Raw genomic sequence first — 24,780 nt, 5'->3', positions numbered from 1 at the left:
AGTGTTTCTTATCCCAGGCATAGCAGTAATGTGACTGCATTTGTTACATAGGTTGTGCAACTTACCCTGGAGACATCCATCATCTGCTTAATCTGAGCCTTCATCTTCTCACTCTCAATATCTAAAAGAGGAAAATATATTTGTTTTCCATGTTTCTTAACCCCAAGTCCTTAGACTCTACAGCTGTAAAAAATAACCTTCCCTACACTTTAGTCTAGGACAGTTCTTCTTACATGGTTTAAAAAAAGAAAAAAGAACACAAAACCCAAGAGTGTGAGGTGAGGAACAAAACACAATAGCAAATCCATGACCAGCACAACAGAACTATTATTAGATTTATTCCAAAATGTGTTCAGAAGATTCCTTCTTGTCACTTCTTCTGGACACCACACTAATATTTGATGTGAGTGCAGCATCTATTACTGCACAGAGTATCTGAAAATCAAAGAGTGGAAATTTCTGGCCTCCACATATACCATAGATAGAAAAAAGTAAAAAAAAAAAGGGGAAAAAAAGAGGAATTCAAAACCAGAGATGTAATAGCAAACACACATGCAACATCATAAATGACAAACTGCCTGAATAGTTTGGAAAACATCTATTTTGGTCTTTCAGATTTAAAAAATGTGATTCCCTAAATTAGTTCTCTTTCTGGAGCCAAGCAGAACATTCATTAAAAATTCATATTAAAAATAAATGTACCATAACAACAAAGTTGAGATTCGCAGCTTTCAGAGTGCCCTTCAATCTTTACAACTGTGTCATTACACTCATGATTTACCTAAAAGGGCACCTAAAAGCAATTACTGGCCTCTTTGACAATTCCTCCCTTCAGCTGGGGGCTATTTTGTATTTGAGGATTAAAGCTGTCAGCCCGTTAACCCACGGGCAGATATAGGCATGGATTGTCCTTGTTCCCTCTGTGACATGCCACGAACACACCACCACGTGTGCTTCAGCCAGCAGGGTAGGATTCCTGTACCTGGCAACTCTCCGTTGGCCAGCTCATCTCCTGGGCTCCACTCACCCCCCTTCTCATCCTTCTTGGCCTCTGGATCCACGTCCAGCTGCTTCAGCTGCATAATGCAGTTAGTTAAAACCTAGTAACGAAATCAAAGGTTCACTGAGGAAGAATTGCTCTGCATTTTGCAAAGTATGACAAAGTATTTTATGATGCATACTATTTGAGGCGAGTTGATTATAAAGAACCTACTTCAATTTCATTTTCTTTGTAGGCAAGTGTTTCTTCTATGTCCTTCTGAGATTTCTGATACATTTGGATCTGCTCACGGAGCTCAGAATGCCTCTCACTCCAACCTTCAGCTTCTTTCAGCAGCTGTATGAAGCACCAAGGCAAGACGATTACTTCCTTTATTTTTAGTCCAGGGTGTATGTAATTAAAGTCTATTTTACTGCCAGCTCTGCTGATAACTGATCACCACAGGTCACAGATAAAGGGTAAACTTCATAGTTATCAGGCACATTGCTGTTCCATTGGCAGAACTGGATGCTGGGAATATTTCTGCAGTTTATTATTACGTGACTTTACAAATCTGACGTTTTCTCAGCTAATATCCCAACATCAGAACCAAACTGCTCACACACTTCAAAATACTAGGAATTAACTGCAGTCCAGAGGTAAACAAAACACATCCCTTAAAGGCCATCTACTTCATATATGGAGAAAGAAAACAAATATTTACAATTATTTGTAAAAGAACTGTCACAACATTTCAGGGTTAAAGGTCCTCCCCACTTCACTTCAGAACTGCTTTTTGGCAATTCTTTAGCATTACTTCCTTGGCTCCTGATCCCAAGTGGCAACCAGTGACAACCACATCAGCACAGACTTCCTATGAAACTGCTGACCAAAACTGAACCACTGGAACTGGCGAAGCCCTTGTACCAGAGACATGTAAGAGGCTCACCTGCACAAGAAGTCTGTGCAGGCAGGCACAAAGCATTTAAATTTTATAATAGGAATTTGATAATAGGAAACGTGGAATTCTGCCATGCTAAGAAAATGGAGACATGCTGAAGTTACATGCAAAAAAACCCCAGGAATAAAGCCCTCATATTTTCTTCTAAATACAAGGCTGCCTGGCCTGGCCATAACTTACCTGCTCCTTGCTCTTTTTCAGCCTAGCATTCTCTTCCTGCACATGAAGCAGCTCAGATTTCACCTTTTCTTCACTTAGTTTAGCTTCATTAAGGGCTAACTGCACCTACACGTGATACAAAAGAGGAACAAAAACACTAAGTCAAACTACAACAAGGGGAGCCTGCCAAGCTAGCATTTTCTATTACATAGATATGAATTTTCCTGGTACAGGAACTTGTGACTGTTGAGAGGGTGTAAATCATGCTTTACCTCTGAAAGCTCTGCAGAATGCACATTGATAGCCTCCTGCAGTTTCTCCAAGGACTTCTGGGTTTCAGAGAGCTGTGTAAGAAAAAGATGAGCAGTGACAGAGTATTAGCCAGGTACATGCCTCAGCCTGAGTAATTACTTTACCTGTATAGCCTAGAAGTATAAAAGAAAAGCCAAAACACCAAAAAAACTTCCATTCAGAGCAGGCATTGGACTGGCAGCAACACAGAGCTGCCTTATCAACAAGGCAAGGAATAGAAACATTCAGCACACTGGAATCAGCTGCCACCTATGACTCCTCCTGTTTGTGGCAAGGAAGTTCCCTGTACACCTGTGCAGCCGACAACGAAAGGAACACACACTGCTGTCATTAGCAGCAACCTTTGATCAAAAACAACAGCAAAGAACTTGTTGATGCAGAAAAATCAGGCCTTAAAAAGAAGAAGAAGAAAATAACAAAACCAAGGGGCAGTTGAGAGATCCTCACATTTACTGCAGAGCTAGATGCTTCTCTAAGCACAGGAAAACATCTTCACAAACCTGAAACCTTCTGGCTCCAGCTGGGAAGTATTAGACTAGCCCATGGCCTGAATACATCTGTTTGTTTGTGACAGCACATAACCACACAAATCCATCACAGTCTTACCAAAACAAACCAACCAAACAAAAACAAAACAAAACAGGCAAACTACCCAAAATCAAACGAACTAAAAAAAACACAAAAAACAAACAACAAAACCCCAAACAGAGACAACAAAACAGATTCTCCAGCTAAAGCTTGGGATAAACATGAAATTTCATTTCAGTTCTTTCTGAGGTGGCTCACCTTGCTTGTTCTGATGCTATCTAACTAACTGGTTGTGACCGGCTTTTAGGGTACACCAAGTTAAGAACAATATAAAACATGAGTGTGATTGCTCTAACCTTGTTCTGTTTCTTCTCGTTCTTTTTTCTCTCCGTTTCAAGCATTGTGTGCAGATTTTTCACTTTGTCATCTAGCTGATGCTTTGCTTCTTCCAGTTCTTTGACAGTGTCCTTAAGAAAAAAAAAAAAAAAGGGTAAAAGACCAACACAAAGCAAACTATTTTAACTGATATTTCTGCTGTCAGTACAGAGAGAGAGTTAACTGTCTCTTACCTTAAGTCCTGCAGTTTCATCAGAGAGAATGTCTTTTTGTTCTTGGGCCACTTTCATGGATTCCTTTGCTTCCTTTATCTAAGCACAGAAACAACCACACAGAACTGAGGAAACTGTCAGCATAATATTCAGTAAGAATAGAAAATAATATATTAGCTGTTGAGTTGACTGTGTCACTCAAGCAATAACAGAAAATTAGGAAGCAAAGGACAAGAACTTAAGACAATACCTTTTGATCATATTCTGACAACTTTTCTAAGATTTCTGTTTTTTCTTGCAGAAGGTTTTTAATCTTTTCAGCAAGTTGCTTTTCAGTCACTACGAAGAAAAAGAAAGCTTACAATAACTGTACTTCATATACTGGAGGAAAAGCAAATCAGCTATCATTACTACCACTTTAGGGAATATTTTCAGGTAATGACTTAAAAGCATAAATCAGGATAGTGCCAATTCCTTGGCAGTCCGCCCTTTCTGCACCTCCAGCTTTCATTTAGAGTTAGGATTGAAAACAAGATAGTAAAGCACTGAACACTGACAAAAAGCACGAAGCCCTTGCATTCACTTCACAGGAGCTCGTCACAGAACCCGGAGCAGAGTAAGGTGCTGGCTGTGCACCGATGAGGTACATTCAGGGGAAGAACTGGCAGCCAGGACCTCACAGCAGTCTCAGAATGCTGCTCAGACACTCCGGGAGATGCAACATCTCCCCCACCAACCTCCTTTCTGCTACATTGGAGCTGAATGTTTGGTCAGCAAAGGTAAGAGGATGAAAGTTCTGTTCTGGTCCTACTGGGAACAGAAAGGAGAGTGTCGGCTAGAGGCGGCATCAGTAAGTCTCAAGGAACTGGAATTCTTAGACTCAAAAAGGCTGTGACCAAGCAACAGCCTTTAGGCATGCATTTGCTTCTCACCCTGAACAAGTCACCAACCAACCCTTAGGATTCACCAAAAATCATTAACATACTTAAATTATTTTACTGCAAATTAATTAAAAAACCACCCAATTGTAGTTATTTTTCAAGTCCTAAGCCACCCCTGTCTGTATCTGAACGCCCCAAGCGCCAATTGCCTCACAGCAAATCCTGCAGCACAAGAAGCACTGGATGTTCCAACTGCATCCCACAGGGTGCAATGGCAACTGCTACTCCTCCTTCCCTCCCCTCCCACACGAGGGCTCCTGGGACAGCCTTTCCCACTCTGGGAACAGGACAGGAATCCTTTCATTAGCTTCACCTCACAATTTCACTACTGTCATTATGAGAGGATAATAGATTTTATTTTTGTGACTCTAAATGTAATGCATTTTTGTCACCGTTAATATTCTATTATTTAGGGTAAAGATTTTAATAACATGACCTTTATCAAGATTAAAGAGTATCTATTTGTTCCTAGCTTCGGTAGTTTCTGTACAGCATCACACAGGAGAATATTTGGGGGGGGGGGGTGCAATTAGATCTGTGTTCCTCACTGGTTTGGGGTGGGCTGTGGTGCTAAGTGATTTCTACACCACCAATACCAATGGTTTTCCTGAACTACAGAAATCACAGGTCTAAGATGGACTTTTTTCAGCTCATCAATTCTGCATTAACTGTACAGAAGAAAACTGCAGCATAACCACAATGAAACTAGAGAGGAATGACTGGTAAATAGTATGGTTTATGAGAAAGAGGCAGAGAGTTCCTGAGAAGTTAATTCTTCCATATTTTCAATTTATTTTCAATTATGAATTTCAGCAATTACCCTACTTTTAACCCAATTTTTTTCCCACTCAGTACACTTTAATTTTAGGAACCTGAAGCTGGAGAAATACTCTTGTAAGAAGCAATGTACTAGCCACGGGAATACCTGCAGATTTAGGTCTACACTTAGAGGGTCTCTTTGCAACTGCCCAGCAGTCAGCTTCAGGATCCCCTTAATCCAAAAAGGCAAGAGGAACTAGCTCCTGCTTTCTGGGAAGAAACAGCAAGCAAAACTAGATCCACTGCTAATCAAAAAACCAAACCAAACTGCCCCACAACCAATCACACCAGTAAAAACCCATGGTTCACATTTATTTTGAACAAGGTGGAGCTGTTCCTTGCCCTTTGTTTTGCAGGTGTGAGCTGCACTGTTTCTCCTGATCAAAGCATTGTCAAAAGCAAAATTTAAATCCTCAGATTCAACTAATCTACTGGCCAAGTTTACACTGTAATCTTGGACTTGGCATTCTCTTTGAAACAGAGTAAAGATGAATAATTGGTTCTCTGAAACAACCTAACAATCTTCAAAACTTTTCCATGTCCAAGCATCAACTACACTGAAAAGCAGAGAGAAACTTACCTTGATAGATTCTACTCTTTACCTACAGAAGAGAGAGAAGACACACACACACACAAAAAAAAAGATTAGTCATAAAGAGTGATAAGTGAAAAATTTTATTAATTTTCCCTATAGAAAAAACCCACCACTTATACACAGATTAAAGCAACATATGGAAGACACATCTATCACTGCCAGCAAGTGTTGAGTAACACTACAAACGAGCTTAGGTTGTTTTCTAATAAAAGCTTCTAGGCTAAAGCCCTGTCCCAGAGCCTCAGTAAACGTCTGTTTACTCACTCACTAAAAGGATAGCGGTAACTGCCCATATCCAATTTGCAAAGAAAATGAAGCCATTTTGCATTAAACCACAGCCCTGAACAAACACAAAACACACTGGCATCCCAGTTCTGATCCCCTTAAAGCAATGTATGTTTACATGGCAGGTGCTCGTTTCAAAATTAACATGGAAAAAGAAGAATTTCAGAAGCTTTTTTATGCTTTTCTACTTACACTGCTTTGCATTTGAAACTGAGCCACTGTATTCAATACCAAAACCAAGCAAGGAGGAAAACTACTAATACTGTTTACAGATAATATTTAGTTTTAACTCGTTTTTGTCAGGCAAATATAAAGTATTCTACAGATTTCTCTAGAGCATATCGTGACTGCACTTGACAGCTGTAAAAGAAATTGGCCTATTTGATTCTCATCTTGGCTCCCAAGGAGATGCACTGCTGTACTTGAGAGCTGGTGAGGGTGTTTTTGTTGCAAAGAAAATTACCCATGTAGGAAAGAGGACAAACACAGAATGAGGAGAAGAGCAGGGAAGGGGCCCTCTGGTCAGAATTAATATCGGGGGTTTAGGTTTCTAAATGCAGTGCCTACAAGCAGCTGGACAACATGAGGGGGGAAGGATTAACTGCTTGTTTTGGAGGTAGTCAGCAACAGGCTCCAGCACATGGAAGGCTTCTCGTTTCAAAGATATGCTGACCCTTTCCTCAGCCTTCTTTATTTACATCACACGCCTCTGTTTTGCTTTTGAAATCACCTAGTGCTAAGAGATCTTCAATTAACAGCTTAAAGAAAATGCTTCTTAGCAAACTTACTTTAGCTATTCAACCCAATGTTTAGTTCACATTAATGCTCTAAACAGAAGTAAAACCATGAAAGACCACATACTGCTTTGAGCCCAGTAGTGCTGAAACAGTTTAACCATACAGAGGACCGCTGGGTAAGTGAAACATCAGCAGGCAAGCACGACATATACTCACTGAAAGGCAGGTTCTCCAGAAAAAAATAGCAAGCGTGACAATTCCCACTAAGGCAGTCATAATAACAGGCTCCCATGGAAGTCCATGGAAATCAGGCCCAGGACGCATTTCCTCAGGCAGGGTGGCAACCAACTGAAAACCGACAGCATTGACAGCTATGAGTATGTTTTCATTAAATACTCAGGCAAAATAAACAGTCTGCAAGGTGCTTTTATCTCTGTCATAAAACCAGAGAACCATCTAGAGCTTTCTTGCAGTTTTTGTGCAAACCGAAAACTGAAAATGAGGAAAACCACAGAGCAGCTTGCTGCCCGCGTTTCAATGCAAAACTCCAAGTATCAGGACGACACCTGGCAGTGACAAGTCTGCTGGTGCTCACATTTTGTGTTACACACCACTGGCAGCTATCTGACTTGCTTCCAAACAAAGCTGTAAGGATGGGAAAAAAATAAAGGAAAAAAAAAATCCAAACAGTTTTACATCTGGACAGTTTTACGCCTGTAGTAATACAGTGAAAATGGCTCTCAGACCTCTCCCCAGCTGTTGCCCCGGCCACAGGGTCATATGCCAGGTGCCTCCTCCTCTACCTGGAGGCCAGAGAGCACCTGGGGAGGTGTGAGCGCCTGGTACGGGTTACGGAGCCGATAGTGACATGACATGGCGCTCGGGGAACGAACTGTGCGACCCACACGGGAACAGCTGCCTCCTCCCTCCCTACCCTCTTCACAGCCGACAGCGACGAGGCACCAGAAGGAGGGCGCACATCTGCCCCTGCAGAGCCCGGCCCAGGGGCGAGCTCTCCCCGCTACCCCGGGAGGCCAGGCAGGGATCCCGGGCGCCCGTGGCCGTCTCCGCTCCCTCGGGATCGCCCCACAGTGCGGGGCGGGGGCACGGGACGCTCAGCCCCCCCTCACGGTGACCCCCTCAGGGACGCGCCTGGCTCGGGGGGGCAGTGTCACCGCCCGGGCTGGCGGGGCCCCTCCGCCGCTGCTCACAGCCCGCCCGCCGCCACCCTCACCTGCTGCAGCGGCCGCCCCGGCGGGAGCTCTGCCGGCCGCCATGCCGCGGGAGGCTACGAAACGCCGGGCACACGTCAGCGCTTCCCTCCTCCCCTGCCCTCCTTCCCTCCTCCCTCCCCCGCCGCGTGCACCGCCCGCCCCGCCCCCGCTCGCGTCACCGCGCGCGCGCCGCCGTCGCCACTCACCCGCCGCAGCAGCTCCCGCGCCGCCCGCCAGGGGGCGCCCTCGGCCGCGCCGGCACCTGCGGAGGGGGGGAGAGAGGGAGGGGCGGCGTCACCTCAGCCAAGGGACAGCCTGGGGAGGCCCCGCCGCCACCCCCGCGCCGGGTCACGGCACCCGGGGCTCCAGGGCACCGAGGAAACCACAGAATCATAAAATCATGGAATTAACTGGGTTGCAAGAGACCTCCGAGATCATCAAGTCCAACCCTTGATCCAACCCCACTGTGATTACCAGGTCATGGCACTCAGAGCCACATCCAGCAGGGACGGTGAATCCACTAACTCTCTGGGCAGGCCATTCCAATGCCTGATCACTCTCTCTGTAAAGAACTTCTTTCTAATATCCAACCTAAACCTCCTCTGGCAGAGATTAAGTCCGTGCCCTCTTGTCCTACTGCTGATTGCCTGGGAGAAGAGCACTGACCCCCACCTGCCTACAACCTCCTCTCAGGTGGAGAGTGATGAGGTCACCTCTGAGCCTTCTCTTCTCCAGACTAAACAATCCCAGCTCCCTCAGCCTCTCCTCACAGGACTTGTGCTCAAGTCCCTTCACCAGCCTCATTGCTCTTCTCTGGACCTGCTCCAGCACCTCAATATCCTTCCTGAACTGAGGGGCCCAGAGCTGAACACAATACTCAAGGTGTGGCCTCACCAGCGCTGAGTACAGCGCAAGAATCACTTCCCTTGTCCTGCTGGCCACACTGTTCTTGATGCAGGCGAGGATGCCATTAAGAACAGTGAAGAGGCAGAAAAGTCCTCAGAAAATAATATTAATAGTCCACAAGCGGCATTACAGGGCGGGATGCGGCTGTGCAGTGTCACTTTGCCGAGCTCTGCCTCTGACAGACCACCCACAGCTCCTCCAGCTGCAAGTCAGCAACCAGAGCAGCACACATTCTTCATTTCCTATCCCTCCCATCAGTTTCCAGCACTGTCCACAGAATCACAGAATATCCTGAGTTGGAAGGGACCCTCAAGGCTCATGGAGTCCAACCCTCAGCCTTGCACAGGACAGCCTCAAGCACCACACCATGTGCCTGAGAGCACTGTCCAAACGCTCCCTGAACTCTTGTCAGTACCCTGTTAGTATGGCATAAGCTTTAAACCATCTTCACACCTCTACCCTGAACTGATTCCTGCCTCTCCTCTCATTGCTGTTGCTGCTGCCAGGAGTTCAGGCCAGCAGATTCCACAGCCACCTACCTGCCTGTTCTCACGCCATGGAACAGCTGCTGTAACCAGTGGCTCAACAGCGTCCGCCCTGTTACTTCACAGAACTTCTACCAGTCCTCATAAGAAATCCTGATGAACATTAAACCACCCTTAGGAAGGAATGCACGTTGGTCTGAAATACAGCTGAACATCTGATTGCTTCACCACGTAAGTTATCCACCAACCATTTAAAATTTATTAGGTGTCTTTGCATTTAATCTAGATTTTCCTGCAGATCTTAGAAGCTGCTCAAAAACACTTTGCTGTGGGGATGGTACAGCACCTCAGGAGCGTAGAACAGCTAGGCAAGATGTGCCTGAATTCTTTTTCTAAATGCTCATTGGAGACAGATTTGTTAAGCATAATCAGAGGTGAATGCAGAACAGCAAAGCCAAGCTTAGCACCAAGAATAGAGTCAAAGATAGTTTCATGCCAAAACAGACTAGGGAAGATGACAGTAATAGGATCCCTTCTTGGCACAATGACGAGTCAGCACAGATCAGCACTCTAGCTGCAGAGGGATAAGGCCTCAGCCAAAGAGAGTCAAACATTGCTCCTACTCCAACACACACAGAAATTACTGAACTGCCTGAGGGGGAAGCTACACACCATCTTTCCTGGAAAGTAATACAGCCTAGAGACACAGGCTAAAAAGAGTGAGAAGAGAGGGCACATGATTCTATGGCAGTCCTGTCTACAGCACATGACACAGGGCTATCAGTCTCTGCAAGGAACAAACCTGGGCTAATGGTATGCTTCCTGCGATTCCTGCTCTTTATCCACTACCATCTTGAGACAGAGTCCACAAGCCCAAGCACAGAACTCCAACTATGACACTCACAGAAGCTCTTTTCTTACTCCTAAATTGAGAAATGACAGAGAAACTGCTGTGCTAAGTTAACGACACAGTACTGCCACTAGAGGGACTGCCGTGGATCAGGGAGAGCCATTAGTATTACAACAAAGGACAGTAAAAATATTAGCCAAAACCCCTGGTATTTGCCTAAAATTACATTCAACCATGCACCTCTTCAAGAGCAAAAGAAGAAAATAACCCAATTCCAAATGGTTACCTGCAGCAATATCTTCCTTGGCACTTTGTTCTGAATCAACTGACTCAAAGGAATTATCTTCCAGGATCGATCCTCTTTCACTGTCATAACCTTCTTCAGGTTCTCCGTTGTCTGAGAAGTTGGCCTCTTCATGCATAGGTGGAACATTAACAGCCTTCTCTTCCTCCTCAGTAGGCTGCTTTGGCCTCTTATCTTCAAGCTGCTGAAATTCTTGATTGCCCTCATCGATGGCATTTGGGTTTCTGATGGTAACTCTGCCATATTCAGCCTGTTTTGCACCATCTGTGACAGACAAGGAGACATGAATTAAGCACTGAGCTAATGTATATTTCTTACCCACAGCTGTCTTTCTTGGCACTTATTAAATATTTCTGCCTGTGTATCACTTTCAATATATTCTCAATCAACTTTCAGTAATGTCCAATTAAATGTTTCTATGAAATTTATGCAAGACATCAAGCACTGACCTTGCAGTGAAACAGTGCAAGGTGAAATATTTTAATCACTCATGACCTTATCACAAATCACATACCTAAGATGTACTACTGTAAAAGGAGCCTTGCTAAGAGCGTATCTTAACATCTTACACAGTAATTAGAAAAACCAGCAAGTTTGTAGCAGACTGTATCTCTGGTTCTTCCCCCATCAAAAGATCTCTTTGTTCAGTGTTTCTACCAACATGCTCTTTTACCAATGTGGGGAAAAATATAATAGAGACACCAGAGATTTTAGGTGCAGGGATTTAGTACCTCAACTTTGCATTAATCACTGGGTATCTCTCATAACTAGGTGCTAACTAGTTCAGGAAAAAAAAGAAGACTGTTCCAAACCCTCCAGAAAATTCAGCACATTAGTATATATGAATCTCAGTTTCTTAAGGAGGTACAGACATGTCCTGACTGGCTACTTCTAGCCATGTCCATGCATGGATGCCCCTTATCTTACATAGAACTTGGCCCATAAGAACAGACATGCTGAGCTCAACACTTCCTCTCAGGATCCGTCCCTGAGCCACTCATCACAACGCTGAAAACATGCATGAAAAATAAGCAAAATCCCAGAATATTTCACAAGGCCTCTTTCGATTCTACTCCCTCACACTCTTCTTAGGCCTTCTCTGGGTTACGTAGTGTTGCCTGGGATAGGGTTTTACTTCCGTTTCATTTGTTTAGTAACTGATTTGACATCCTACCTTCAATGTACAGCTGGTCATCTTCCTGTTCTGGAGTAGATGCAAGTGGGACACTCTCACTAGCAGATGAATATTTACTCCTTAAAGAATATATTAATTCTTGAATGTCATCCATCAGTGCACTCTCCTCATCATACAAATCCATCTCTTTCACCACCTCCTCTTTATTTTCTGCCACTCTGGAATCCAGAACTTTTCCTACAACATCCATAATGTTCGATTCTGAAAACTCAAGTATCTGGTCCAAGGCTTTTTCTACATCTCCGTTATTATGGCTTGCCTCACGAGCAAGCTCCATCTCCACCTTCATGTCATGGAACATGGCTTCTATCCTGACCACCTCTTGGAACCCAAGGTACTTTTGCAGACGCATCACACGCTTCTCATCCAGAAAGTCTCTTATTATTGTGAGCCGCTTCACAGACTCATTGAAGTCTGTTACAGTGTCGTTTGTGGCTGCTGAGCTGTCAGCAGGGCTGGGGAAATGTGCAGACTGCTGCTGGTCATTTCTCGTATGCTCTAAATTTTGCACCTCTTTTGAGTCTTTTTGTGACATGCCCTCTGGGAGATGATCTTTCTTTTGGTCAAAGTCATCGCTGTTTTCTGTGTCAGGAGATTGGAAATTATCTTCTTCCACAGCCGATGGCTCCTCAGTTTCAGAAGGCTCCTCATCATCTTCCATGACATATTCCATCTCATCCAATTTAGCATCTCTTCTTACTGGTACATCAACATCTTTGTTCCCAGTCTCACTTGCATTTTGCATGCTGATTGTTCTTTTATCCTCCTTAGAAATTGAGTCTGTGTCCTCTCCTGTTTTGTAAGTAGGATTTGGGGTTCCTGAAACAGCTTCACTAAGTCCTTCCAATTCAGGATTTGTATTTTCAATATTTAGTGTATCACCCTGTACATTTGCAGCCCTTACTTGTGACAGCTTTGCACTTGCTGCATTCTCATCTTCCAGCAGCTCATCCTCTTCTTGTTTCAGGTCAGGGTCCTCCTCAGCATGTGGCTCTTCAGATTGCAATTCTGGTCTTAGAGTTCTTTCTTTAGCTAAATCTGTGCCAAGATTTCTGTCTGAATCTGCATCCTCAGTATGAGCAGTTCCTTGCTGAGTAAGATTCTCTGTATTAGTATTCTGTGTAGTACTTTTTGATTTTTCTTCAGGGGAACTTTTCTCAATGCTTTCTTCAAATGCTGGCATCTTGCCAGGATTTCTTGATGGTTCTTCATTCACATTTGCCTCTGAATACTCAGTCTCATTTTCCCATGGCCTGTGTTGCTCAACAGCTCCACTATGGCTTGGTTCTCCCTCCCCTGCAGGAGTTTCTTTCATGTTTCTGCTTTTCATTTCCAGTTCTTTGTTAGGAGAGGCAGTTTTTTTATTTTCATGATCAATCTCCCCTCTTTGATTTAAATCTTCATGTCCAAGAAGTTCTTTCTCCACTGCAGGCATTCCATGCTCCACTTTCACTCTCAAGAGTTCAGTATCTCCAAGGTCATTTTGAGATGCATTTTGTACCTCTTCCACTGTTTTGGCTGGAACATCAAAAGAAGGCTTGTTCTCAGCTCTTCCTTTCTCATTTGTTTTGTCCCACGACCTTTTGTGCTTTAAATCGCTCTCAAAGACCTCCCCTGAGGTATCACCCTCAAACCTTTTCTCACTTTTCTCTGTTTGAGCAAGTGGCACTCTTTTGGGACTTTTGTTAATACCATCAGCAGATGGTTGTAAAGCATCTTGCTTGTTTTTAACAAATGATTTGGACTCCAGATCATCTTCTGGACTAGGCAAAGCAGGAGGATCAGGCACAGCTGTACTCTTCAGCACTCCAGGATGTGACTCTGCTCCATCAGTGTGCTGCTCTTCAAACTGTTCAGTTTTGTTTGTTTGTTCTTTTGAAACTAGATCACCAGAACCTACAGGTTCCTTTCTAAGGAGTTCTTTGGAGAGATCATCAGGTTGAGTTGTTGCTGGTGCTCCTCTTTTACTAATTAGCACCACGTCATCCTGTTTCTCTTTTGTCCGTTTAAATTCGGACCTGTCCACACTTCCACTGTCACCTGACCTCTTGCTCCTACTGAAGGCATCCTCAAGAATTAATGCATCTGAATTGGGTTCCTCCTCATTGTCTCTTTGGTTATTTAGCTTTGTAGCACCCTTTGCATCTTCATCAGGTTCATGGTTTTGTGACTCAACATCATCGTTTCCATCATCTTCTAAATCCTCTGGGGATGTGATTTCATCCTCTGCCGTAAAAGACAGCAAAGGGATTTCTGCAGACTGATCGTCAAAGTCTGGCTCCTCCTCTGCATCAGGAGGATTAATGCTCAAATCGTCATTTAAATCATCTTCCAGTGACGTAACAAGGCGAGTCACTTCATCATCTGATACAACAGCATCAGCAGTTGAACCAAACTTTGTTTTCAAGTTCACAGAGAGCTCTCTGTTTAAAAGTGTATAGGCATTGACTTCTTCATTCTCTTGGTCAAGTTGACTTGTTTCACCCTGAGGAATACTAGTGTTTTTGGTATTTTCACTTTCTAGCCCTTTTAATTTCCCATGTAGCATTCCTTTCAAGTGCTCATGTGCAATTTGGTCTCCCTGAGAGTTTTCTTTGTGACTATTGGCATTGGAGTGTCCCCCAGTATTTTCAGTTCCTTCTGTAAGAGAACTGTCTACTTCATGCGTCAAGACAAGGTTTTCCTTGTCTTCTTCAGTGCTCCGCTCGCCTGTCTCCAAAGCACCAGGGGACATTACTCTACCAGCCTGTTCAGTCTCCTTATCCCTCTCTGTTCCTTCAGCTGGTTCTGTCCCTGGATCACTCAGTTCAGTTTCCCCTTCGCTTGCTATCGTCTCTTGCAATGACTTTAAAAGCTCATCCACGTTATAGTTGTCAAAGTCATCCCTTCCGCCATCAAAGCAAACGAAGTCTGTTTCCTGAAATGAAAAACAATATGTAGTCAAAAATGTTATTTTATTTATTACAGTGATGAGACCAAATCCCTTTTCCTAGTTAGAGAGAGGTGCAGCAGCGAAGTAAATTACAATAATCCTGCAGAATTGACCTCTTGCGTCCTTAACCAAAGTTCTGAAGTCGGTGGAGGTTTCGCCCAAGGACTCACAAAAGCCTAAATAAAAAGTGTTTGGCTTTGCCCTGCCAGAGACCTCCTAGCGAGGAACAAAGTGGAAGTCAGCAACAGAGTTGACAGTATTACACTTTACTCATCATCATATATCCTGAATCAAGAACAAGTCTATTGCTGAATGGCAGTAAAGAGAAGAAAACAAACGTTGCTAAGCTTGTTTGTCACGATCTCTTTGCTAGTCTCTCCTTACATGACCAAGTTCTCCAAGGAGGAACTTCCTGTCACACAATTTCTGAAAAATAAATAGAAGCAGTGCAAGACACTGAACATGATTTTATAGAATGGTTTGGATTGGAAGGGACCTTAAAGATCATTTAGTTCCAACTCCCCTGCCATGGGCAGGGACACCTTCCACTAGACCAAGTTGCTCAAAGTCCCATCCAACATGGCCTTGAACACTTCTAGGAATGGGACATTCACGACTCCTCTGGGCAACCTGTGCCAGCGCCTCATCACCCTCACAGTAAAGAATTTCTTCCTAGTATCCAATCTAAACCTACTCTCAGTTTGAAGCCATTCCCTCTTCTCCTGCCACTACATGCTCTTGTGAATAGTCTCTCTCCAGCTTTCTTGCGGGTTCTCTTCAGGTACTGGAATTAGGTCACCCCAAAGTCTTCTTTTTTCCAGGCTGAACAAACCCAATTCTGTGAGCCTTTCCTCACAGGAGAGGTGCTCCATCCCTCTAATCATCTTGGTGGCCTCCTCTGAACTTACTCCAACAGGTCCATGTCCTTCCTGTGCCGGGGACCCCAGAGCCGGATGCAGATGTGGTCTCACCAGAGTGGAGCAGAGGAGGCAGAATCACCTCCCTTGACCTGCTGGCCAAACTGCTTTGGAGTCAGCCCAGGATATGACTGACTTTCTGTCCAACACTGCAGCCTCAAAGAGGCCTTAATCACACAGCTGTGGAGTTACCAGCTACTAGAGCATGAAAGCCGTTCATGCGTGAAAGGGCTGAAGGAGCAATTCTAGAATCAAAGGGCTAAGCGTATCAGGTTTTCTTTGTTTCTGACAGGACTTTAAACTTCGAAAGTTTGGGAAAAGAAACTATTTTGAATACATACCAAACAAACCTGTGCTCAAGCCAGCTAGTGGCACTTCTAGAGTTCAGTCCAAGCACATTCCATTAGAAGAAAACCATAACATTCAAAAAAAAGAAAGAACAATGCCCACATTTTGGGGCTGATGCTTTCACATACATCCATATACATAGCTGCACAAACTTCCACCACCCACATATATGTGCACCTTTGCACATATGTAGCTGCTTACTAACAGAAAGTTACTAAAAATCACTGATATTCCCATCTCCTCCTCAGGGATTTTACTGAATGCTGAGGTTAGGAAACAGTAAGAAGCCCAACTGAAAAAGAAAAAAAGAATACTTACGTCTGTTGGCAATTCTAGCTCCTCATTGGAATAATTATGATTTATTTCAAGTAAATCCTTTGGAAAATATCCAAAATCACTTCCAACCTGTCAAAAAAACACACACAAGCAAACAAAAAAGCAGTAAAGAAGCTTTAGAAATCATGCAACCACGTCAAAAATCCTAACTGCAGACACCAGTAAAAAATATGTCAAACTGACTCTCAAGTATTCTAAATGAAGTTTAACACAGTGAATGAAAGACCAGTGACACCTTGTTTTCATTGAGGTTTTCTACTACATTTCACAACAGCCTTGTGAAGTTGGTGGGTATTAATGTTTATGTTTTAAAGCCTGACATAAAACAAATTATTAGGAGAGCTGGGAGCAAAGCCCATGCATTCTGGCTCATGTACAGGTAACTGCTGTTGTGTGCTCTCAGGGGCACCACACATGCCTCGAGGATTTTCTCAAGCAGCAAGCAGAAGAGGATCTTCGACTAATAAGATTTACACCCATGCACAATATTATATAGCCCAGAATATGCTCACTTTGTAACTTACAGGAAAAAATAAATTCTTAAAGCAGATTGTAGGAAAATGAAAAAATTGTACCTGAGGTACTAATCATTTTAAAACCTGTGTGGAAAATATGTCCTCCTCTGCAAATGCACTGTTGATCTTCACTGCCTAACACAAGCAAAAATCAGTCACAAATGGCTATTTTCAAGCAAGTCAACGTGTTAAGCCAAGGCAAACAGTGGAAGACAAGAATCTCTCTTATCAATCACTGGATAAGATCTACACAGCAACGCTCTCACTTGGGAGTTCTGACAACAGCTGTCAAGAAGCCAATATTAATAGCATGCTATCACTCCACAGATTAGATAATTCAGGTAATTAGACACACCTAAAAAGGTACAGAGTTCCTAGATGACCGGGGGGTCAAATATCCAGGGGGACAAATAATGTTGGTCATTTCCTCAGTCATTTGTTATAGGAGGAAAATGACAATTGCCCATTTTCTTGAAGAGTTTGTTTGGGAAGAGCGCTCAGCTAAAGATCAAATTAAAGAAGAAACCAGTTATGTCAAAACAATTAGGGACACAGAGATATAAGTATTGTTAAACTGATTGCACTGAAATAGGTTAACCTGAGTTGTAGTTTTCTGGATTTACAATACCATAGAAAAAAAAAAGAAGAGAGGGAATTAGTATCTAGTAAATAATATATGCTAATAATTTTTGGGGGTGTTTGTTTTGATGTGCAAGCAAAGTAAGCCCTGATGTATTATAGGACTTCCTTTCTTTACTATTTCTCATTCAAATTTTGCCTTCCATAGTTGATATCTCTGAGGTTAGTTACAAGTATATTAAAAAAAAAAAACTGTTCCCTCCCCACCTTTTGCAAACACATATACTCTCATACAGAAAATAGATAATATATACAGGTTTATTATTGGGAATTACCAGGAATGAGAAATTAATTTTGCCAAGTCAAATCAAAAGCTCATCCTTGCTTGGTATACTACAGTTTTACTCTAAATAGGCTTGTTTTTCTCCCCAAACTTCTACTCCAGTTTTAAGCAATCCTTCTGAAAACAAAAGCTGAAGCTTCAAAGTAGTCTTCTTACTAACCTCTGTGACTCCCATTATAATCAAGCATCACAACTGGAAACTCATTTATTGCAATCCAAGCTGCTGACCATACAAGTCCTCTGCAGTGACCCAGTTTGCCACTTCTGTGGTTTATGAGCCATATGGGACCTGCATGCCCAAAATTTCATCTGCTTCTCTCCCTACAAGTCCTCTCTTGTAAGGGAAAAAAATGCCTCATTGTGCAAATAAAGGAAACATTCTTCATTCTCTACAGACTTGAGAGAGGAGAAGCATTGTGAATGCCAAGTAAATAAGGGAGAAAAAAAGTGCATCTTTCATTTCCACTCTCTTTCCAGCTGAAGTGTTGTGCATGGACAAAACACGTAGCTGTGTGTGCAGCATCTGTCCCCACCAGTGCCCACGTGTGACAGGCAGCTGCAGCAGATTCACTGACCAAGAAGCCAGATCCTCACAACACCTACCAGAAAACAGACAGCTGGGAAAGACGAGGTTCAAATGTTTTTAGTCTTACAGCCCACATCCCTAAAGTACAGGCATCACAGGTACCTAAAACTGCAGAACATTACTGGGCAAAGATCAGCTCATTTGGTTTGCCCTTGCTGAGTGCTGGCATTGCTAAGAAAACACAGAATTTCCCTAATCCTCTTGGTCCTCCAAACATACTCTGTCTTCCTCTCTTACTTTAAATTTACCCCTCCTGTCTTCCTTTTTACTAAGCTATGTACAAGATTTGAAAACAAACAAACAAAAGAAAAAAACAAACCAAAAGGCAACCACACAAAAAAGCCCCAATCTGCAGACAAGTCCATTTCTTGTAACATTAAGCCAGAAATAGTTTTCTCGACCTTAAATCACAGGCATGAAGTTCATCCCTTTGCCATAAGATAAAATAACAATCCTAAAGTGTATTTGACAAAAAGGTTTTGTTAAAAAGCAGTTTTTTACTTGGAATTACCTGAATTACTCTGGGAGTTCTGGACCCTGCTAAAGTGAGGGCAGAGTGCAGGAGAAATGCATAGGAGGAGAGTCTACATAACAGCTTGAGGGAGTAAGCAACACAAGGTTGATGCTGAAGAGGAGACTTGATGTATTCATGAAATTCACAAAATAAAATTACTACTAAATAATGGTCATAGAGTATTTTCCAAGCATTTGGTTTTGCTTTATTAATGAGGTTTAGATAGCTCTGCTAAAAACTGCATGCTATATAATGTATAGAATATACAACTAGGTTGCAGAATTTTTTCACTTGCAAAATGACCAACGTGTGTGCTCTGTAAACAATAAAGTATACAAGACTGGGAACACAAAATAAGGGACCTATTTTATCAAAATGCAACATGTCTGCTGGCACAGGGCAATAAAAAACATAATCAACAATGGCTTGAAAAGGGTGGAGTGAATTAGGAAAGCGAAGGCAAATAAAGCCCAGACCTAACTGCTATAGATTTTTCAGCCTTGCTGAAAGGCTCCTTTTCTTATCAGATCATCTCTCTTCAGGTGAGAAATACTGTTGAATTTCTCATAGCTCCTCCAAATCGATTTCAGGATCAGAGTCTGTATTTACAACTTGTTTGAAATAAGGTTGCATTGGTTGAACCTTCTCATACACGCATTCCTCTAACCTCTGCCCACACCTGAAGATCAGAATCCCAGTTATCCCTTGATTTCAAAGTTTCTTTTAGCCCCTAACAAATCCTTTACCCCTAAAACTTTGGGGAATGGAAAAAGGCAGCAGGGCAGATGCACGGGATCAAAGGATGCCCACAAAGCCCACATGAAGCGACGTGACGAGATCCCAAAAGGGCTGTGGCAGAAGGTAAAATGCCTTCCACTGGAATTTGTTTGATGGCAGATCTCACTGGGTAGCCTGTTTTTAATTAGCAAGGAGCAGCTTCCCCCTAGCTCCAAGACTGCACACAGCAGGCACGGCTGGTCTGCATAAATCAAGCTGCCCAGCCAAACCTGGCATGGGAAGTCACACTGCAGGAGAGAAACCCCAGTGCTATCTGGGAGTCAGGGACAGGGGCAGAGTCAACATGCAAGGGCAGGCACCTCTGACCCTGCTGCAGCGCTTCCACACTGATTGCTGCAGTGGTACAATTAGTGCAGCAGCAATCAGACAAACTGGGCAAAAAAAGAAATAATGGTTATAGCCACCAACTAAAAGAAATCAGTCTGTCAGCACAGCCCTAAAAGGAACATTGAAAATAGTGTAACACAGTTGAAAAATGACAACAAATAAAATGGAGCTTTGCAATTCTTTCAGACCTGCCAGCTTTGGCTTTTACTCGTTAAACTCAAAGCAAACATCCTTTTAACTTGGAGACACACCTAACTGTTGCATGAGCTTCCTATCAGTGAATAATTCAACTGAATATTAACTCGGCAATTACCTTACCCTGCTGTCTGATCTTGCAGCCTGCATTACACCTCGTTAGTAGATGCAAAATTGGCCCCACGCTGCTACTCCGCGTCTCAAGAACCGGCAGCCCTGGAAACCTCTACCAGCTAATTAACCATATTATTTATGGTACAGTACATGTCAGGAGGGAATTACCAGCATGATACAATTATAAACTCTTCTTTAACCACGTGCTACAGTTTTTCTACTCTCTTCTGTATAGTTCTAATTGGATTCAGCTCCTACTGAGAGCTTGGCTATCCACGCCCAGCCTGAAGTGGTTACAGAAAGTGATACATCCTGAGTTTCACTAAACCACTAGTCCCACAGTCTACACCCAGGTGTGATTTCGAGCACCTTGGACCACTGGCCCAACTTTCTGATCTCTTGGGAAGATCAGAGTAAGAAAGGAGGTTGAAGTAAACAATCTGGACACAAAGAAGGTTATAGTAAACAATCTGGACACAAAGAAGGTTATACACGGGGAGGAGGCAACAGGGACTAGATTTAAGCCAGCTCTAGATTGCCAGCATTTTCAAGGGAAGCCCACAGAAACTGCTCTTCCTCTGGGGTATCTCAGTTCTGTTTCTGTCAGGCAAATAAGGTGCTTATGAAAGTCAAGAGGAGTTTTCTATGAAATAACTGCAAGTATGGGGATGTTCTTTTTCCGTTAGCCGAAGCTTCTCAGATTGCCCAAAGACGCTGACTCAGACAAGGCCACTACTCTCCAAGCTGCTACAGTGCAGCTGAGAGAGAGACAGACCTTTTAAAAAAATCAAATTTACCCTAATCCTTTTTAGTTTTACTACCTTTTTTTTCCTCCAACTGCAGATGAATAGTAGGAAGAGAAAAGCAATTAAAACATGTACATGGAGCGATCTTTAGCAGGATTACAGAGAGCAGGATAAGACCACGTCCTAGGAAAACACAACCACAGGCTCAAGCCTCCCTAGGTGGAAAGGGAGGCTCAGCTTCCAGACAGGCCCATGGCCACCACTAACAGTGCTGCAATGGGAGGTTTCCAACACAAAAGCAGTTTTCTAACATTTTTTACCACACATTAATGTTGCCCGTTTTTCACAACCGCATCCCATTTCCCACTGGTCTCAGGAAAAAACGGTATTCATTGTGTTATTTAGCCATATTCAAAACTCTAAGCATTCTCTTACAAAGCAAAAGGAAGAAAAACAGATTCCAAGAAGAGCAAGCAAAAGAAATGCTTTACAGTACTTACACTTCCAGCCCAAAGCTCCGTTGATTTTCCTATTAGTTTGTAATATACGTACACCGCTTCTCCCTTCTTAAAATTTACGAAGCGACAATCTGGACCTTTAAAATCCCTCATTGCCTTCCCTCGGCACATTAACACTGTCCAAAGAAAACAAAGAGAAGCGTACTACTTAAAAAAATAATAGTAATAATACACCGGTTTCGTTAAAAGGGACTTTGCCAACTGGCAGTAAACAAGACCTGCCTGCAAGCACCGCTTTCCTATTTTTCCAGATTGGGTGAAGAGATAACTTAAGTGAAAGTATAGCTAAAATAACAGATGAAGCTAGTTATAGAAAATATAACTAAATAGTTATATTTATAATTATTCTGTTTAAAATATAACTAAATAGTTATATTTAGTTATAAAAGAAAAAAGGCAAGTATTCTGATCAAGACAAGCGTTTGACGAAGCACTGGAGAATTACATTTCTGAGGGGCACTATGAAGCTAATTATTAATGTTAAATTAGAAAGACGACATCCACGTCCCAGCGAATCAAGTCCTGAAATTATCCCACGCACAGAGAACACCCAGAGAGCGGGTTTAACACGAGAGGGCTTTGCAGGGGAGGGAAAAAAAAAAAAACCCACAACACAACCACGGAGCTGCGGGGACCTGAAAACTTGGCCAAGGGGAGAGGAACGGCGCGCGTGGGCGCCGCGTTCCCGTTTTCCCGATTCTCCCCGGTTTCCGTGCCAAAGCCAGGAGGGAGCTGGGGGAAGGGGGCTCTGGGAAGCGCCTCTGGGAGGCATCTTTGCCCACCACCACCACCTTCCCCCGCCGCCCCCACTCACTGCTGCACTCGGGGTCGGCGCAGCGCTTGCGCTCGGCGAAGCGGCGGCCCAGGTCGGGCGCGGCGGCGGCGGCGGCGGAGCAGCAGCGCAGGGGCGGCGGGGGCAGCAGCAGCAGCAGGGCGAGCAGCAGCCGCGGGTCCGGCGGCGGGGCTGCGGCCATGTCGGCAGGCGCCGGCAGGGAAGGAGGGACGGAGGAGGGAGGGAGGGAGCAGACACGTCAGCAGCGCCGGCGGGAGGGCGATGTGGCGGGGGAGGGATGAGCGCGGCCCCGCCGCCGCCGCGGCGGGAGGAGGAGGGCAGCGCACGGACCCTCCCTCTCTGCCGGCGGCATCCCCATCCCCGTCCCGATCCCTGCCGCCGCGCCCGGCAGGAGTCAGGCTCTTTTTCAGGTTCGCCCCGCAGGGGAGAGAAGAGGGAAGGTCCTGCCTCCTATTTGGGCTTACTAATAGCGGGTCTCTCTAGCAGAGAATCGCTGGAGTAGCGAGCGGCGCAGCGGCCTGGCCGCAGGGCAGGAAGGGTGAAGATGGCCCCTGTAAGGATACGACAGACCCGAACATCCCTCTGGCTGCCCCGCCGAGCAGTTCTCATCTCCGCTGTGGAGGAGCAGCCGTCACCTCCCTCGGTGACCTCCGAGAGCCTGAGGTTACACCTGCGGTGAAGGCGGGCGTCGGAACTCACTCAGCCGTGGTTCCACTGGGGAAAGTCAGGGTTTCACACCAGGCCCATCCTTGCCCTTCTGTAACTGCAGCTTCCACTTGCTGATACATTTTAAGTATTGAATGTTTGCAAACAGAAAGCTTGCGTACATCTGTGCCTGCCCTTCCAGAATCAGAATATCTTGAGTTGAAAGGGATCCACAGGGATCATCAAGTCTGACACGTTTGAGACGATCCCAAAATGTTCCATGTTCCAAAGTTTTGAGAGCAGAAGAATTTGGCTTATTATATACACAGTAGCACCAAAACAGTGAGTAGTTAATGCGAATTAAATGCACTAGTGTTTCAAAGTTCTCATCAAAATCACCAACAATGTGAATTCAATTGGTTACGCAGGCTTGAACTTGCTGTTCTCTGGCCTTTACAATCTTCTGCTTTGAATGGAAGTTGTCATGTCAGAAGCAGTCCTGGTGAAGGAAAGCTGCACAGCTCCATGGGGGAGAGCAGAAGAGAATCATGAAATCACAGAATTCCAAAACGGTTTCAGTTACCATTCCCTTTTCTTCACATCCATCACTTTCATTTTGCTTTAGCGATCTAAAATAGCAGGATGACAGTAAGAAGTTACAATGCTAATGTACAGCTGAAAACCCAAACCTTTTTATCCCTCCTTTTTTTCAGTCTCATGTTAATCAGCACAGCCTCTGAGTGGACGAAGAGATTAAAAGACACAGCCAAGAAGGGACAGGTAATGTAAGAGAGTCCTCTTGCTGGTTAATTTTATTTTTTTTTAACTTTCCAAAGGGCAAATTCTGAAGCGGCTCCCAAAATGAGCAGGCACTAAGCTGAACTCATAGTCAAGGTGAATGATCCTGCTTTTTTTTTTTTTTTTTTGTGAATGTCAAAGGACAACTCTGGGCAGCTGAGGGGTTTTTTTAAGAGCCCTTCTAAATGTTACATCTCAAGAGTTAGCCATCACCACTGCTAATCGCATGTGCTCCTATCCCATCCTCATGACTATTGATTTTTTGCTCTACACACTTTCATTTCTCCATCATATGGGGCCTGAGATCCAAGTTTAGTTACTGCTATGTAATCTCTGAAAAGTATGTAAGCATTTAATTTACAGCCTCCGTCTTGTGCAGTTTAATGTTTTAATCACGCTAGGAAAAAGTATCAAGGTAGAAACAGGTGTCTTCCTTAGTGCTGCAGTGAAGTGTTGGTACCTCTTTGCCGACCTTGGCCATCCTGCCTGTCCATCCTGAGGATCCACATGCTACAGGAATGCAATAATTCATTCACCCAGTGCCTATATATGTTCTCCAGGCCTAGTGCATTATCGTGGCTGTAGCCCCCCCCCTGTAATTTTTTTGACATTTTTGTGTTTTACTTCCTATAAAATGAGGTGATACCTATTTGCCATCGCTGATATTGGTTAATAAAAAGCTCTAGGAAAGCCTAACTCAGAAAATCTAAAAGTGAATTTTGTCACAATTTACAATATAAAAACAGATGAATTCAAGTCACGTTTTATGATGACTGTACGAATGAAAGACAGGCATTTTCCCCTCAACACTAATATTTCTTGTGTTCTAATGCCCACACCTTTAGGTCCAATCTCTTGTGAAAAAAAAGCTGTTTAGTAATTTTCCATCAGTACAAAGTTATCAAGCTTATCTTTATTAAAAGACCAAGATATAAGGTAACAGTATCTGCTGGTCATA

General features: G+C 43.7%; 1 protein-coding gene across 3 annotated transcripts in view; it reads right to left on the bottom strand.

The window, feature by feature from the left end:
* MIA3 (MIA SH3 domain ER export factor 3) overlaps positions 1-23,003 on the bottom strand; it is a 28,710-nt gene extending 5,707 nt beyond the window's left edge. For 2 of the 3 annotated variants that reach the window (XM_050316761.1, XM_050316763.1), the window contains exons 1-16: positions 22,401-22,566; positions 21,569-21,702; positions 16,334-16,420; positions 11,798-14,735; positions 10,606-10,887; positions 8,285-8,340; positions 7,081-7,212; positions 5,828-5,849; positions 3,738-3,826; positions 3,509-3,586; positions 3,296-3,406; positions 2,372-2,443; positions 2,121-2,225; positions 1,214-1,336; positions 983-1,100; positions 66-121 (exon numbers count right to left, since the gene is read on the bottom strand). In XM_050316761.1, coding sequence (XP_050172718.1) covers positions 66-121; positions 983-1,100; positions 1,214-1,336; positions 2,121-2,225; positions 2,372-2,443; positions 3,296-3,406; positions 3,509-3,586; positions 3,738-3,826; positions 5,828-5,849; positions 7,081-7,212; positions 8,285-8,340; positions 10,606-10,887; positions 11,798-14,735; positions 16,334-16,420; positions 21,569-21,702; positions 22,401-22,560 — 4,563 coding nt within the window. In that variant the 5' untranslated portion in view covers positions 22,561-22,566. Of the gene's footprint in view, positions 1-65; positions 122-982; positions 1,101-1,213; positions 1,337-2,120; positions 2,226-2,371; positions 2,444-3,295; positions 3,407-3,508; positions 3,587-3,737; positions 3,827-5,827; positions 5,850-7,080; positions 7,213-8,284; positions 8,341-10,605; positions 10,888-11,797; positions 14,736-16,333; positions 16,421-21,568; positions 21,703-22,400; positions 22,567-22,843 lie in introns of those variants that run through there. The other variant, XM_050316762.1, reaches the window with a different exon arrangement.
* Between the last annotated feature and the right edge of the window lie 1,777 nt (positions 23,004-24,780).

Source organism: Myiozetetes cayanensis, unplaced genomic scaffold (assembly GCF_022539395.1).
Source record: "Myiozetetes cayanensis isolate MyiCay16 unplaced genomic scaffold, myiCay2020 scf2-11, whole genome shotgun sequence".
NCBI classification, from domain to species: domain Eukaryota; kingdom Metazoa; phylum Chordata; class Aves; order Passeriformes; family Tyrannidae; genus Myiozetetes; species Myiozetetes cayanensis.
This window is presented reverse-complemented; position numbering and strand designations above follow the sequence as displayed.